Below are 16,993 nucleotides of genomic sequence, written 5' to 3' on the forward strand. Positions count from 1 at the left end.
GAACAAATATCAAGACTTTGTTTCATTTTAAAAGCTACAATTTACACTAAATTATTGAACTAAATGTTCTGATCTGAATAGTAAAAGAGCCGTCTTTATGTATCCACATTAGAGGAATCTAGTCTGTGAACGTTACCTAAACTTCGCGCACGCGCAGTGTCCTATATTTTCTAGCCCGTGAAGCTACAAGCCAGCTAGACAACTGTAAGCTAGCACAGATAAATTGGACAAAGAAAACCTTGTGAAGAGACTGAATGAAAAAGAGTCCAAAGTGCCGCACGGTGGAAGGAGCGATTAAAACACAAAGCTATATGTTTTATTCGTGATATATGGGAGTATAAAATTAAAAGGTACGTCATTACGACGTCTTTTTAAACTTTTTGTAAGCAGACAGGAGGGAGAAGGATTAGCCTTTCGCTAGCTGCTAGTTAGCCGATGTTGTTTTTACTTCCAGTAACAGAGCGTGAGGATTTACATTAGCTTCTCGTTAGCATCCTGTCATTGGGATCAGTGTAGGGCCTTTGTTTTTACCGGGTACTGCGGAGTCCAAACATCATCTTCCTGATTTAACTTGACGCATCCCTGATTTGATTGTGTTACAAGCAAGGAGTAACATAGCAAAGTGAAGCTTACAGATGGTTCGTGAGCAGATAAATTCGCTACATTTGCACTGTGAAGGCTAAAGTGAAGTTAATCTTGCTAGTGGAAACATTAGCTTGCTTTAGCCAAATATGTACCGTTTATTACATCATGTTTTCTCTCCGTCTAGTTATGATTATCGTTTCTGAACAACTCATTAGCAGGGTTAAATGTGTAATAACTGAACAGTGAAGCCATGTAGATGACGATCGGAAATGACTGTTCTAACTGAAACCCGTGTTCGCTAACAGTTCTCTTTTCATCTTTTGTCGCACTCGTTTTACATCCTGAATATCGAGAATTGTGAGCTTTGTTCCACAACTTTAGTAACAGGAGTTGAAGATAATGCAAAGATGCTAGAAAAATGTTTGTTCGCTTTGCCTCCTCTGTTGCATTTTTGGCGTTATTGCAAAACTCTAGCTAGCGTGTTAGCCAAACAGTAGTTTCTGGTGAATTCTTGAGTTCATCAAATTGATTTCACAAGAGCGGTTTTTTTTCTCAAAACTATGTTTACCATAAGATGAAATATTCCAGTTTATTTCAGTTCTCTATAACTCGTAGTGTAGAACAGGTTCTCTTGACTTGGGCATACCTCCAGATTTAATATTGTTGCAGTAATTCTGAACTTAACGTTCAACTTAATGGGGGCAATATATTTCAATGGTGTAAGTTTTTGGTTCGTTTTGATCTTGGTGGCTCTGTTCATAGATATTGCTATGATTTGTTGACAATCTTGTTTTTAAACGCATTATTTTGATAATTTGCTTGCCCTAATCTATATTTGTTTTATTTTATTACAGGAAGATGGGACAATGAAGGACTCTATAAATACATAGAGGGAAAAACTCCATATTTTATATCTTTCAAGAATTCAAAAGGTGATGCAAACGTTTTTCATTCATTACTCATGTTGCATGACTCAGATTTTGTAGGTAAGCTAAAGGGGTGAGGGTACAGGTGCTGCAGCATACTCAAAACAGATTTTGAGTAGCAAGCCTATGCATGCTAATACATGTATTCTCAGTATGAGATCTCATTACTGTTTGGCAAATTCTATTTCAAATGAACATACAAAACATGTTAGTGTTTTCTACATCATCAAAAAGTTCTATTATGCTAAGTATTGCATGTTTTCTTGCATTTAAAAAATTGCATATATGTACATTTATTTAATCATTAAATGTAAACTTAAACATGAAATCTATAATCACTGAAAGAGCTGCTCAAGTTAAACATTAGGCATAAAGGTGTCATGCTGAGATTTCCACATTATAACTTTGAGTAAAAATACCACAATATTTTACATAATCCCTAACACAGAAATGTGCAACATGAATAAATTGTTTCAATTTTAAACACAAAAGCGACAAATATTTGGACTTGCGCAAAAATAATGAAAAATATTGATACATTTTATATATATAGGTGATCATTTATGTAAACTGATTTTGACACATACACTGAACCAGAGAAACAGAATGACGATCTGCTAAATTTCTTAATAGTTCCAAAGTGCTTAGTGAGTATAAAATGTGTATTAAGTTTGCTGAATAATTAACTGAGCTTTCTGCTCTGGTAGCTTCTTGTAAACATGGGGAGTGTGATGTAGCTTTCTTTAAGTTAGAAAATTATCAACACATGGCAGCAGATGAGGGAAGTTTATTTCTGTTGTTCTTTTTGCTAGGTACAGCTCCAGAAAACTCCAGGACTTTCTCTCCAGGTCTTGTCTCGTTAAAGGGACTTTAATATAGAAATTGCATGGTGTACAATTTGTAGTTTTGAAGCTGTTAATTTTTAAAGCCTTGCTGTACCTTATTAGCAGTGACTTGACAATGCCTTTTATGACCTAAACACACAGTAGACTGTATAGTCAATGAGTTATCACAGCAAGCATCATAAACATAAATGGCAGTGATTAGTAAAACATTTACAGTCAGATGTTTCAGAAACTCATATCTGTGAAAGGGGGCTTAAAATTCATGTGATTTTGGAGGTAATTTGAAGAGTTGGGTGTGGCATATTTACGCTGATTTCATTTTCAGTTTTCCTGTGGAAGGAACTGTTAAATCTTAATTGGAACAGCAGCAATTCACACACAGAACAGAGACTAATTTCTTGTGTCTTCATGGTCATTGGTGTCCTGGCGTTGGAACACTTTTTTGTTGTTTTTAGTTATCTTGTTTAGTGTTAGCTATTAATGTAAGCTTTTTTAGTTCATGCTGTTTTTCTAAACATTCTTGATCAGATTAGAAGGTATAATATGAGCCCATGAAATTGGTAATTTTCTATGGACTATCACATTATGAAATGTTATTGTGCATTTAACTATTTAGCATCAGTAAACTTGCATTGGTGTGACAGCCAGATTTTGCCTTTGTCTTTGCACAATACTTTCATCAAAGCGTGTCCTGGCTTGCAAAATCTCGGAAGTCAGTAAAATATCTGTTCAAATGTTTCTGGCCTACTGAAGTACCAGTGTTATCTTACAGAAAAAATAAAACTTTTCACCTCATTTGTTGATCTTGTGTGTGGCATGTCCAAAGATTTTCCTTAAATTATTTTAATTCAGTTATGATTATCACAGTGTACATGTCATTCTTTCTCTGTGTGCAAAATGTTAGCAAGTTTCTTTAAATATTCCCACCTGAATAGTATGTACAAGTACTTGAGTAACTTCTTTTAAAGTTCGGGTGGATTTTACAGAAACTCATTTTCTGCAAAAAGTATTTGTTTTCCGCTTCTAGTGTTTTAATGAACACACTAAAATCATTATATCATTGATGCTCTCTGTAGTGCCAGTTTCATTATCCTTGTTTAGGCGTGACCTTTCAAATATTTATTTACTACTAAAATTATTTTTGCTCAGCTTAAAAACCTAATAAAGAACTGAGCATTCACCATATTGTCATAATAAAAAACATTTTATAAGACTTTTGATTTATTGTGATAAATTCCAATTTATGTTGTTTAAAAATGTCCAAAACTGGCTGTGTTGTCAAAAATAATTTTTTTTTTTTTACTGTTTTTCCTACTGTTTGTTCAACGTAGCATGAAAAAAATGCAGGTTTGTGTAGTTTGATAAGAAATACACTTTTTATGTCACTGGTGTCCTAAGAAGCTTATTTCAAAAATAGTATTGTTTTCGAGCAGTACTTGTTTGTGGGACTTTAACAGTAATGGAATGTAGTCAAATTTGACTGTAAAATTCTAAAGAGAATTGATATATATTTATTTTTACCATTGCTTTTATTGTTATGATGATAAATGGCAAAATTATTTTCCACTCTGCTTGTTTAACTTTGGGAAACAGGCCAATCACAGTGTAAGTTAGCTGTGATTGTGATTTGATTCATTTTGTTACACTTTTAGGAAGATTATTGTAATGTCTCAGAAATATTTGTATGAAAAGGCTTGTCTGTGTATTTTACTTTTTAAAATTATTTTAAATGGTTTTGTTACTAAATTTAACCAGAAAATCAAAAGTTGCTATAAACAATGTTTCCGACAAAGAACTTGAGATAGACTGATAATAACTAAACAACACTTAGTGGACTTTAACTTCGTGTCTATAAGTGACAAAAGCAGAAAAACTATGTGTTTGATTTACTATAATTTAGAAATTTGTATTTATTATAAAATACAACTGCACTGTTTCACTTTGTTCTAAAGGAGAGTAGGAATGTCCTTTAGGTCTCAGTGTGGAAATTCTGGTGTGCCAGCATCAAGGTGAAAACTAATGGAAACATGCATTTTCACAAACGAGATACACACATCTATCTATCTATCTATATATATATATAGATAGATAGATAGATCTATATATAAATAAAGTCAAAAATAAGAAAAATAAACTCAGGGTAAATTTACAACATAAAAAAAATATTGTACAGTTCAAAGTATTTTATTTATATTGTTTATTGTTGTATATTATATTAGGGCTTCCATTGGTATTACAGAACCAACAAGTTTTGCAGTAACTAATTTAAGTAATACAGGAAAATAATAAATTTTAATGAAATGACTATAACTAAATTAATTAATTCGCTTTTGATAAACACAGGAACAATAAACATTGTCATGGTGCCATTGTCACACTGCATATTATAAGTCTATATAGTAAATTAAGGAAAATATTTCAGATATCAATAGATATCATGTCTATCGAGTGTTGAATTGTGAAATAAATTGTTTCCAAATCCAAAGATTTTTTTTCACATAGCGATGAAGCTACAAATGGAGACAGTATTTTGTCTTTCAACAACCAAAATATCTGTGTTGTTTTTATACAGAAGAGGCATCTTGTTTGGTTTTTTGTTTATGTCTTAAGCCATTTATTACCAGATTAACTTTCCAATCAAATGTAACTTGTTAAATATTTTTAATTCAAGTTAGTGATTATTTTGCCAGGCATTTTCCACTGATATTAGAAAATGTTGAAATCAAAGCTGATGGTAAGTTTTCCAGAAATAACACTGTGTTTTATTTTTGCTTGAAACTGTCAGAGCTTTAAGGACGTCAGTGAGTGGTACATCCGAGCCAGTGATGTCACGGGTTCCCACCCCTCCTCCTCCTGGGGAGATGTCAAGTGGACCTGTGGCAGAGAGCTGGTGTTACACACAGGTGCAGGAATAAATTCATTTATTAAATTATGTTTGTTGGACATCATATTGATGAGAAACAATTTAGTCCTGATTTGAAACGCATATATTTAGGTTTAAAATGGGAGCTTGAATTGTTGGCATGAATTTAGCTCAATTTTTGACACCCTGAAGGCGACATGGATATATATATCTTAAATGGTCCTTAAAGTTTATCAGAAATCATCTAAAATTTATTTCATTGTATTGTAGAATATAGAGGACAAACCAATATGCTAAAATGAATTTTAAAAAGGCATCTTATCCCATCTTCTGTAAAATGGCCAAGTGCTTCCAGTTCTGGTTCTATTCCATGTTTTTAATTGACTTGAGAAATTACTATAATTTTTTTTTTTTTTTAAATTGGAAAGCCACTACAGAATAAATTTTTCAATTCAATTTAAACCTATTAAAATTAAAGAAACAGTTTGTGTCCATGTACATTGGGGTCGACTGATTAATGACATTTGACAGATTAATGCCCCTGATCAAACTATAATAGTTTTGAGCATGCAAGTACTATTTAGTGGAGTCATATGAACATATTTCTTATAATCCTTAAAGGTAATTAAAGAAATTACTGGTAATCGTCAGTTGTTAAAGAGAGCACAAAAAGTTTTGTCAGTACGAAGCGTCTGGATGCAGACCGCTCTGTTGTGTATCAAAAGCAACATAAAGCAACAAAAATAGCAAAAAATGACCATTGATGTCTCCTTCAAATTTAAAAACACTGTTTTATGATTTTTTTTAAAAAGCGACTTACCAGTGCTGACTTGCATTTCAACCCTTATTATTTAGAAATGGGAAGGGTTGCTCTAAAAATGTTTATCATTTGACATAAACGTCTTTATGACTGGGAAGGAATTTGTGTTATTGACATGCTTTGGATTGATTGGACAATACATTTTTGTATTGAAACTGGATCTGTCAGTAAAATTAAGCAATTGTTTGAATTGATTAAGTTCCAATCCATATTTGATAGAATCAAGTCATTTTTATTTCTGTGCTTTAAATAATAAAGAAACCTAATTTGCTTGTTTTTTATTGGTTTTCAGGTCAAAGTAGTGAAATTTTCCTACATGTGGACCATAAACAACTTTAGTTTTTGCAGAGAAGAAATGGGAGAGGTGTTGAAGAGTTCGACCTTCTCTTCTGGCCCTAATGACAAAATGAAATGGTTAGTATGAAAGTATTTTACTCTAAATTTCAGTCTAAGGTTTCTGTGGTTATTGCAACATATCATATTCATGCATAATCTAATCTTCATTACTTTAATCTGTGCCAGGTGTCTGAGAGTTAATCCAAAGGGACTTGATGATGAAAGCAAAGATTATCTATCACTGTATTTACTTCTTGTTAGTTGTCCAAAAAGTGAAGTCAGAGCAAAATTTAAGTTTTCTTTGTTGAATGCTAAAAGAGAGGAAACAAAAGCAATGGGTGAGTAGTAGCAATTACAAATATTGTCATACAAACTTTACATTTATTTTGTTATTTATTAAGCTGCAGGTTTGAAGAATGTTGTAGAACTTCACATTATGTTTCTATTTACAGAGAGCCAAAGAGCATATAGGTTTGTCCAAGGCAAAGACTGGGGCTTCAAAAAATTTATAAGGAGAGATTTTCTCCTTGATGAAGCTAATGGTCTCTTACCTGATGACAAGCTCACACTTTTCTGTGAGGTAAAAGTGATTCAAATTGTCTTTTTTGTTAGTTTTTTTTTTTTTTTATAAATGGTATATTAAGTTCTTTTCTGTTGTGACTTTAAATCCATTAAAACAAAGCCACATGTCAATAATTACTAAATGTGATTGAACTATTTTCTTGTTCTGTTTTGTTTATCTTTACAAATAATTAAGCGGATTTGCTTTTTTTTCTGGTTAAATTTCTTCATGGTGTTGTGAAGACAATAAAAAGTGTTTGTTGATTTTTACATCCAATGCTTAGCCTTTTTAATGGAAAGAGTAGCGGAATTATGTCATTGCTGGTTTACTTCTGAGAAATGCTGAACTATGGCTCACAGTATAATTTAGTTTGAATGACATTTTACTTCTACAGAGCTAAATGTTTCTCACATCTTACATTTAAATTGATGCTTGTTTTCAAGATAATTAAATTCAAAATGTCAAGAAGAGTGAGTATGTTGGAAAATGTTCTTTCAAGGGACAAGCTAAATGAGGTGTCAGTGCAGCTGCTTTAATACTGCCATGATAGGTGGAAAAAAACCCGGCACTTTCTATAAAGAGAGTAAGACTTTTGTCATAAATTATATGTACACTGCATTGCAAAGGTATTCCTACATCTCAAACCTTTTCACTTTTTGTCATGTTACAACCACAAACTGGAATATCTTTTCAGCTGATAGACCACTACAAAGTGTGTAGAATAAAATCCAAAAGGTGCGGCATGCTTTTTATTACTCGGCCTCTTTTACTCTGAGATAAAATGATGTCTGGACCACTGTGAGAGTAAAGGCATCATAGCCGCAGCTAGATGTGGAGTACATAGTGGGAGAACATCTTTTGATCAGATGAGACCAAAATCAAACTTTTTGGCTTATATTCAAAATGCTATGTATTTACCCTGAACACTGTTGCCACGGTTACACATCATGGTGACGGCACAACACTGTTTGGGGATCTCCTTCCTCCACAGAAACGAGGAAGAATAACTTTTAAATGTGTCTAGTCCAACACGCCTGAATCAAATGGCTAACCTGCCTTCTCAACATGTGGCTAAATGTTTTAGAGTCCTATCAACGATTGATTATTTAAATCTGATATGTTTTAAGCTAAGGTACATCTAAGAAGTGCAGGGCACTGGCCCTTGAGAATTGCAGTTTAATACTTGTGGTTTAGATGAAAACATATTCATATTGTTCTACAATAAACTGTATCAGCAAGGTTAAATAAAAATGCTTGTCATAGTGTAGATTTTTATTGGTAAGATGTATCTTATTTCTTCCACTTGACAATTATGCATAACCTTGTGTTGGATTATTACATAAAATACAAAGAAATACTCTGAAGTTTGTGGTTGTAAATGTACAAAATGTGAATAAGTAAAAGGGACATAAGTACTTTTGCATAGAGTTGTAAGAAGTTGACTAATTTTTTGTTTTAAGATGCTCTGTTTCTTAATCTATTGTTAAATTTGGTCTTTTTTTTTCTTTGTGGTTTCAAAGAAGTAACTAAAATATAAATAAATATCCAAATGCTTCATGTTGCTGCTTTTTCTGTTATGTATGTATGTACAGGTAAGTGTCGTCCAGGACTCTGTCAACATTTCGGGTCAGTCTAACATGAACATGCTGAAAGTACCAGAATGTCAGCTGTCTGATGACCTTGGGAACCTGTGGGAGTGTTCACGCTTCACAGACTGCAGCCTCTACGTGGGAGGCCAAGAGTTCAAAGCCCACAAATCCATCCTTGCAGGTAGGACATTTTCATCCCCCCATCAGAATTGGCACGCAACATTCAGGAGCGCAGAGTCACAAGAGGTACTTTAAAAAAAAAAGACACATCAATGGTTCTTGTGGATGACCTCTCATAGAGACCCATAAGCACCTGAGAAGCTAAGGAGGCTCTGTGTGTTGGACTTGATTTGATACGGCCCAGTTCTGCAGTGGTTGCTAATCCACAACTTCACTCCTGCTTGGCTCTGCTTGACCCAGATGACTGGAGGATCCAGGAGATTGAGAGGCTTGCTTTATGCGATGCATTTATCTCGATTAAACACGGTGGCTGCTGAAGTGTTCAAGGAAAAAATGCTTACAATGTGACTATTATGGGAATTATGCTGCAGTTTTGTTTTTTTGGTGCTCTGAATGTTAAATGTGGATTTTTTTCTGCTCATTATATACGGGCCTTAATCCAGAGTGACTAACAAGTGAGCAACAGCATTTGAGTTTTAGTACAGGAGGAAACTCTGGCTTGAGGTATTACCTACTGAATCTGTTCAAAGGAGAGAAGATGAGTGAAAATGTTTAAAGATGTGCAAAATAGGCATGCGATATTGTTGGAGTAAAAAGAGAAACCTCTAAGTGTACTGAAGCATTGACTAATCCTTTTTGCATGCAAGTTTATTTATTAATTTCTGTCTTTACTTTAACAGCGAGGTCTCCAGTCTTTAATGCAATGTTTGAACATGAAATGGAAGAGAGTAAAAAGGTAAGAACACCAACTTAGTACTTCTGTCTCGTGTCCTCAATACTCAAACTGCATTGAGGACACATTTGGGGAAACAGTTCCAAAATCCTACGTCCATAAGTATTTGCTCTACAGTGCCTCTTTTCACACTTTAGAATTTTTTGTGTTTTGTCTAACTTCAGTTTGTTTTGACTGGAGTGCCCCCAAAACATTTTTTGTGATTTTCTGAAAGAAACAGTGCATTATTTGTGGAAGAAAAGCCCTAAAAACAGTGAAAGTGAGACATAGAAATGTTGCTTGCCTTATTTATTCTGTTGGATTTAAATAAAACCCTGCCTTCAGAAGGCATGTTTGATGATTATTCACTGTAAAAAAACTATTTTAAAGTATTTCACCCTATTCTCAATGGTATTTAGCTCTTTACTTTGACTTGGCCATTTGTTTTTCTTTCAGAATGTTGTGCTCATGTGAGCCAAAAACATCTGGGTTTGGTCTTATCTGATTAGAACACCTTCTTTTATGCATTTTCTGTCTCCTATGTGATTTAAAAAAATATATCTTTTGAAAAAATATTATTTCTTTTTTCTACTACTTAGCAAATGTGTATCAACTTTGTTGTTCAGTTTGTTAAAAAAAAATCCAGGGTGTAAAAAGTGTAGTAAACAAATATTTTGTTTAATCTGCAGAATCGAGTTGACATCAGTGATGTGGATCCAGATGTCTTTAGGGAAATGATGGGCTTCATTTATACAGGGAAGGCACCAAACTTGGAAAAAATGGCAGACAATTTGCTGGCAGCTGCTGATAAAGTGAGTACCTGTGGAAGGTTAGCTTTGTCAGCTCCATTTGCATCAGATCATTATCTTCCTTTAACTTTTTCTTAATTGGAATTCCTAGTATGGCCAATCCTCACAATTTCTAGATGATTATCAATTAATAATTTGAAAACATATGGTAATTATATATGAATGATGTATTTTTATTTTCACAGAGAACGCTTAGGTACCCAGGAAGTGGGTGACTGAAAATCTAAGTGCTTAAGTAGAAGGAAACAGGATGACTGGTTGCTTGAAGACATCTCGCCTCCTATTCTAAAGACTTCTTTATGTCAGGATTCTACTTAAGACAAAGTAGCTAGTTTAAATTAAATCTTTATTAATTTAACAGTACATTTTGCATTCTATAGTCCTCCGCATAGTTATGAACTTTCATATGCTCACCTAGAAATGTAAAATAGGTTAGAATATCCCATTGGATTTACTGACAACTGCCGAGGTTGAGGGCAACTCTAATGCAATGGGTCAACACCTACAAAATATAGATTTGACCCTGGAATGCATATCGCACATTTTCGCATCCCTGCTGAAGATCCTAAAAATAAATTTTTATATGTTTTTTATAGCAGCATAATACAACAATAAAAAAATATTTATTTCATGTGGAAAATAGTCACATCTCACATTGCCATACCAGCTCTCCGGTTAGATGAGGTATAGTCTTGTCCTGTTAAATTTTTACATGGTTGTGTTCAGGAGCATTCAGAAAAGGGGATTTTAAGTGCCCTAGGAAAGTGTGTTTCGCAAGTTATTCATACCCCACGCTAGGAAAACAACCACCTCCTAGACTACTGATGAATTTATTAAAAGTTAGTTAAAATTTTACAAATGGTTCAGTTATAAAAACTTCAAATTAAAGGTAATTTTTTTCTAAAACTTTGAATTAGAAATTATTCCACTACAGTTAGGAATTTTTATAATTCCACCTGACGTTGCCAGAAAGTGTGGTAGGCCATGTAAAAAGCAAGTTGACAAGAAAGTCATCCTTTTAGAATATCAAATTGTAATTTTTGTGTTGTAGCAAATTCTTAGATTCAATTTAACTTGACATTTGTAAAATTAAAAATGTGTCTGTCAATTTCTGAAACGTTTTGCTCTACTGTGTACACAGAGGAAGGGTTGTGTAACTCCCTAGAGCAGCATCTGAAAGTCACTGCCTCACATCTAGTTGGAAAAAACATCAGTCTCTTAGAAACTAATACACCAATGCAAAGCATGCATTTGCACCATTTTCATGGACTTTAATCTGGGCATTTTAAATATGTAAGACCCCTAGCTGCACAGTACTCAAAATAATCTGAGGTTTAAGTGTTTATTGGATTGCAAGAAAAATGGCTTAATCACCTTTGAGAGCTAATGAGGGTAACATTAAATGATTCTGATCTGATTGTTTAATTGGTGGATTTTCATACTAAATTTCTCTTCACAACTAAACATGACTATATTATTTTCTTTGTATAGAATTTGTTTTTGTTTATAAATGTCTTAGCAAGTTGAATTAGTTCAAATAGATGATTTTATTCTGAAATTTAGCATGTTTCCTGTTGTAAATAAGGTAAAATACATAATGTGTTCTACCCCCCCTTTAAAAATTGCACACTCCTGATCATTTTAAGCACGAGGCATTCTTTCTATCTAAACCCTCTGCTCTAAGCATTACATTATTAAATGTTATTGACATGTTTTTGTAGCACAGGCACCTCTTGCGTCATATTAAATGTTATTGCAATGATTTGTTGCTGCCTGATTAGTTTTGATGATGCTGCGTTTTTGTGGACACAACTCTTTGAGCACTCTGGGAGTCGGTGCCTCTTCCTTCATCTCTCAGTTTCATTGTAACAGAGACAAGAAACGCAGGGGAAATGCAGCACATTTGTGAGACACATTACACATGTAACAACAACATGTGTAGCCTACTGGCAGAATACAACCAGTGGTTGAAAGCACATGGCATACAGGCAACATGTGATTTAGTTCTATCCATCCTGAACATTTGTATATTGATGGAAAGGTGTGTTCCTGGATACAATAAAAGTTTTAGACTTGTTTGGATTTTTAACTGTAGCTGATAGAAAGGCAGAACCAGTTACTTCATTAATAAAATATTCTGTTTTTTAAATAATATTAGGAGTATAATCAAGCATTTTGTAATGCTCGTTGGTTCACTATGCACATTTTAACTGAAAACAGATTTGCGGACAGTCTAAAATAATAAAATCCCTAAGCCAAATGAATGTACTTCCTAACCTTTTAATCACAGCTGTATTCTGTTTCCCCCCCTTGCCCCCACTCCAGTATGCTCTGGAGCGTTTAAAGGTCATGTGTGAGGAGGCCTTGTGCAACAGCCTTTCGGTGGAGAATGTGGCCGACACCCTCATCTTGGCTGACTTGCACAGTGCCGAGCAACTCAAAGCACAAGCCATAGATTTTATCAACAGGCAAGTATTGCAAAAAAAAAAAAAAAAGGCAAAGTGATAAATTCCTGCTGCCATTTCTGTTTACCAGCCCTGAATGCTTACCTTTTTATCTCCTTGCCATAGGTGCAGTGTCCTGAGACAGCTGGGCTGTAAAGATGGAAAGAACTGGAATAGCAAGTATGTAATTAGCTGATATATGTGACACAAGATTAATAACACGCTCTTATCTCTTCCCCCTACCAGATGCATTAGAATTCATTGTTTTAGCTTAGGCAGACAGAGTGCTGTTTGCCTTTTCAGTTTGAAGCCCCTTATCTTTGGATCCAAGTTATTAATAGACTCATACTTGGATAAATCCCGCAAAAAGGAATATTTGTTTTATTTTTTTTAAAGAAAGGAAGCAAGTTTTTCTTTTCGATGATGTAGTGCAATGTTTCAGGACACCTTGAAATGAAGAACTTTATTTTGGTTGTTTTATGCATGCAGTGGTGGATCCTCGATGGAGCAGAATTTTATGGCTCTTTTTCTTTTGCTGGTTTTTGTAAAGCTTTGAGTTGCTGAGGTGACCGCCCACCGATCAATAAATCAGTCTTTATAAAGAGGATTTTACTTTTTTGAAACAAAGAACCTTGAATGTTAACATTTAAAGTGTATTTGGCACTTTTAAACAGCCTTAGCAATTAGCGGAGCTAGCATTAATGACAGCTGGATGGATTCACTAGAGAATTTAGAGCACTTAACTGAAATTTTAAAAGGCTGCCAACATTTCTAAATAAATTTCAAAATATAGATCTCAAACCACTCAATTCAGTTTTACCACACTTAGTTCAGAATTCACATTATCTGCCTCAAGTGTCCTTTAACACTTTTCACAGCTTGTATTAAATGGTGTTCTTTCAAAAGAACCTTCCTTTGATTTAATTTTCAAACACTTCAGTGATAATGAAAGTCGACACCTTTTAAGTTTGTTGCTCCGATGATGTGTTAGCATTATTTTAGGGTGTGTTTGCTAATCGATCACCGATCAGCGCCAGGCTGAAACAGTCAATTTTTTATTTTTTTTTTGGTGCATCTCTTAGAAATAATTATTTGTTTATCTTTGTGAAGAAAAGTACATCTGGTCCTCTTCTGGATGAAGATGCAGCTGCTGAGTCAGCGCTCTCTTGCATTACAATCTCATTTATGTTTATTGCTTTTTAATGTGCCGATCATGGCGTCTTGGTGTTAACTTCACTTTGCCTGTGCTTACAGTCACGCCACAGACATAATGGAGACCGCAGGCTGGAAGTCAATGATCCAGTCCCATCCTCACTTGGTAGCTGAAGCCTTCCGTGCCCTGGCTTCCGCACAGTGCCCACCCTTTGGTCTTCCAAGGAAGCGCCTAAAACAGTCCTGACTGCCCGACTTTGCTCCTGGACTATAAAGAAGGGTGTGAAGCATGGCGGTTTTTACAAAGAAAAGGACTAGTGAGTGTGCCACTCTTTTATTTCCACCAAAACTGAACACACTTGAATAAAGAGGAGTGGAGCTTTCTGACCAGAGACGTGGGGGGGAGGCTGGCACATGGAAGTTTGACATCTGCGGATTGGAAAACAATTGATTCAATCGATGTTGCTTGCTTTGCTGCCCTGGCTGAACTCTGTTTAGCGCGGGCAGCAAGCCAAGTTCTCTTCTACATTTTTTTTTTCCTGTAATTTTCAAAATGGCCTTAATATATCTGCCATTGCTCTGGAGCTGCTCTAGAGCACTTTGTCTCTTTTACTCCGTGCCTGCCTTGTCACAAAGACCAGGCCTCCTCCAGGTTGCACTAGTTCCCATGTATAGTCATTTTGATATGGAGTTCTATAGGAACGTAACAAAGGTTTAACTAAATGGGAAATATTATATATTTGTAATGTTTAGCCCGTTTTGTGACTAGACATTAAAAAGCATGAACACTCAGTGCAAGGTCAGTTCTTTACACTTTTTGAAAATATGCGTATGCCCCATATTGATGGCACCATTTCTATGTAAATGACAATTGAACCATCTTTAGAAGACCAATGTACAAGAAAGTGTGTTCTATTGTGTATTTGTCAGGGGGAGGGGGGGAAGTAATCTGCTATTTTGAAGGCAAGTGTCAATCCATGTAAGATGGAAAAGTGTCTGTTTGGCCCAAATATACGAAAACATTGGAAATCTATGGAAATATGTTCTCTGTCTCCCATTCAAATTACATATTCCAGATCATACATCTGTGAACTCTTACTAAAAAAAAATAAAAATTTGTTCCTTTTTAGTATTGCCAACTTTCAAATATATATGCTCAGTATATTGTGGTGAACTAAAAGTGGAGAGACTAATGCATGGTTGTTTTATTGTCAAAAGAAAGTGTCAAAAGTTCCAGTTTTGCTTTTAACAGCTTATTTTCTGCAATTATTCGACATCTGTGCAGAAGTACATGAATTGAGTAAAAGGTTCCTCTAACATGCTTGGATATCTGTAGGATGCTGAGCATCACTTCTACTGGCGATGTTATTCTGTGTTTCAATAGGGGGGGAGTTTTGTCATGGTTATTCAGTCCGTCTTGTATGTAGTGTGGTGTGACAGACACTTCGGAGGATTTTGTAAAGTGAGAGTAGCATCATTTTTTGATGATATTACTTGTCAATCAGCGTCACGTTGAAAACTTTGGAAAAAATTATGAAGTTGTTGTCTGCAAGAATGCCTGCATTAACCCATTAAAACATTTTCCAGCAGTCTGAAGTGACTCAGCTTCATTACTTTTTTTTCTGGACTTAATTGAATGTTAGTCTCTGTTTTACCACAGATCTCAGCTTATAAAAGAGTGATGATCATCCACGGTTTCTTTTTATGGTTTTGTTAATGGATGTGGATGTTATATTGCGGTGATTTGTCTTTTTTTTTTTTTTGCTGCATGTCTTTTTCAATTATAATTACAAAACCGCTTAACCGGCCTAATCAAAAGAAAATGCTCAGAGACTGCACTGTTAAAGTCCCATTGTAAATGTTAACAACCCCCCACCCCCACCCCCACCACCTTTAAAAAAAACAGATAAAAGACTTTTTCCCTCTTGTTTTATGTGAATGCGAGGCCCCAGCTCTAATTAAAGTGGATGTGCGGCCGCTCTTTCTTGCTAGGAGAGATGTCTTCATCAGCGGCTTGCTGATCCACGTCCGCCCCTCTCAGCACAGATCCTTCGAAAAGGCCTGATACCATCTCAGCTTCGGGATGCCTCTCCAACCTTTTATCTTTCTCCTTCGCTTTCCTCCACTAACTGCAGTGCTTGAAAGAGAAGCCTGCAGTTGTGCTGTCAAAATTGAAAAATTCTGCTGTCATTTAGATGGTAGCAAATATGCACTGGATGAGAAACCTAAAGGGATCTTTCAGTATTTCTGAAATGCTGAACCTACCCGCTGTTGATCATTTTTGGTGTGTACGTTTAGAAATGCCTTTCACTAAATTAGAATATCACTCAAAAGTAAATTTAGATCAGTAATTTAATTCAAGGTAAGTTGATTAGTGTTGATTTTAATTCTTTTTGCTTACTGCTGATGAAAACCCAAAATAAAGTTACAGTTCTATTTTTTATGATGCCAATATAGAAAATGACTTTTAATTCTAAAATGTTCACATTTGAAGCTCTTTTTTTGGGGGGGGACCATGAATGTTCTGGGCTTTGCGATCCTTTCCGGGCGAGGATTATTGCAGTTGGTTATGGATCTTTTTCTATCACACATTGCACATAACTCTATTAATAAACTTGGGCACGTGCAACTCTGACCACCAGCTTCTTTACCAGTGACATTGTATGGCTTACCCTGTTTGTGGGGAGTGTTGGATACTGACCACTGGACAACCATCAATTTAACCTTTCCACTGAAAGAAAGGTTGGCTACATTCGTTTGTTTGCTTTTCTTTTGCTGGTCTTATTTTAAATTTTTTTGTTGAAATGCACATGTATGAATCCAAGTCAGTCGGTTCTGCTGGCTGAAGGTAATGGCTAATTTAAGGATAACCAGAACCAAAAGTCTGCTTGTACCTTTGTAAAATAACTCAAATGTAGCTTCGGGGCTCTGGTGGCCTTTATTTATTAGTAGCTGGACTGGAAGAAGGGTAGAGTAAGAAGGGGAACCCATGCAGCAAATGGCCTGAAGCAGAAAATCAGAACTGGGTTTGTAACTTCTCCATATTGTCACTTACTCCTGATTTTTGCAGTTTTTGATATGTGGTAATTGGAGATTGGAGGCAGTGCATCTTCAATGTTCTTCCTGCGTGAAACACATCCCAGTGAAAAAAAGTTTAGTGAATATGCAGA

At 35.1% G+C, this 16,993-nt stretch overlaps 1 protein-coding gene across 2 annotated transcripts; it reads left to right on the forward strand.

Moving 5' to 3' along the window:
* Positions 1–127: 127 nt before the first annotated feature.
* On the forward strand, positions 128–15,412 carry spopla (speckle type BTB/POZ protein like a). 2 transcript variants are annotated; one of them, XM_044131423.1, is made up of 12 exons: positions 128–350; positions 1,440–1,517; positions 5,142–5,259; positions 6,332–6,453; positions 6,562–6,713; positions 6,828–6,955; positions 8,530–8,707; positions 9,387–9,442; positions 10,108–10,230; positions 12,553–12,695; positions 12,798–12,851; positions 13,926–15,412. In XM_044131423.1, exons 3-12 carry the CDS (start codon positions 5,182–5,184, stop codon positions 14,068–14,070), a joined length of 1,179 nt encoding a protein of 392 aa, XP_043987358.1. In that variant the 5' UTR covers positions 128–350; positions 1,440–1,517; positions 5,142–5,181; the 3' UTR covers positions 14,071–15,412. The 2 variants fall into 2 exon arrangements, with proteins under 2 accessions (XP_043987358.1, XP_043987357.1); XM_044131422.1 differs by lacking the exon at positions 128–350 and adding an exon at positions 479–638.
* The last annotated feature ends 1,581 nt before the right edge of the window (positions 15,413–16,993 follow it).

This window comes from Gambusia affinis, linkage group LG11 (assembly GCF_019740435.1).
Source record: "Gambusia affinis linkage group LG11, SWU_Gaff_1.0, whole genome shotgun sequence".
Lineage (NCBI taxonomy): Eukaryota > Metazoa > Chordata > Actinopteri > Cyprinodontiformes > Poeciliidae > Gambusia > Gambusia affinis.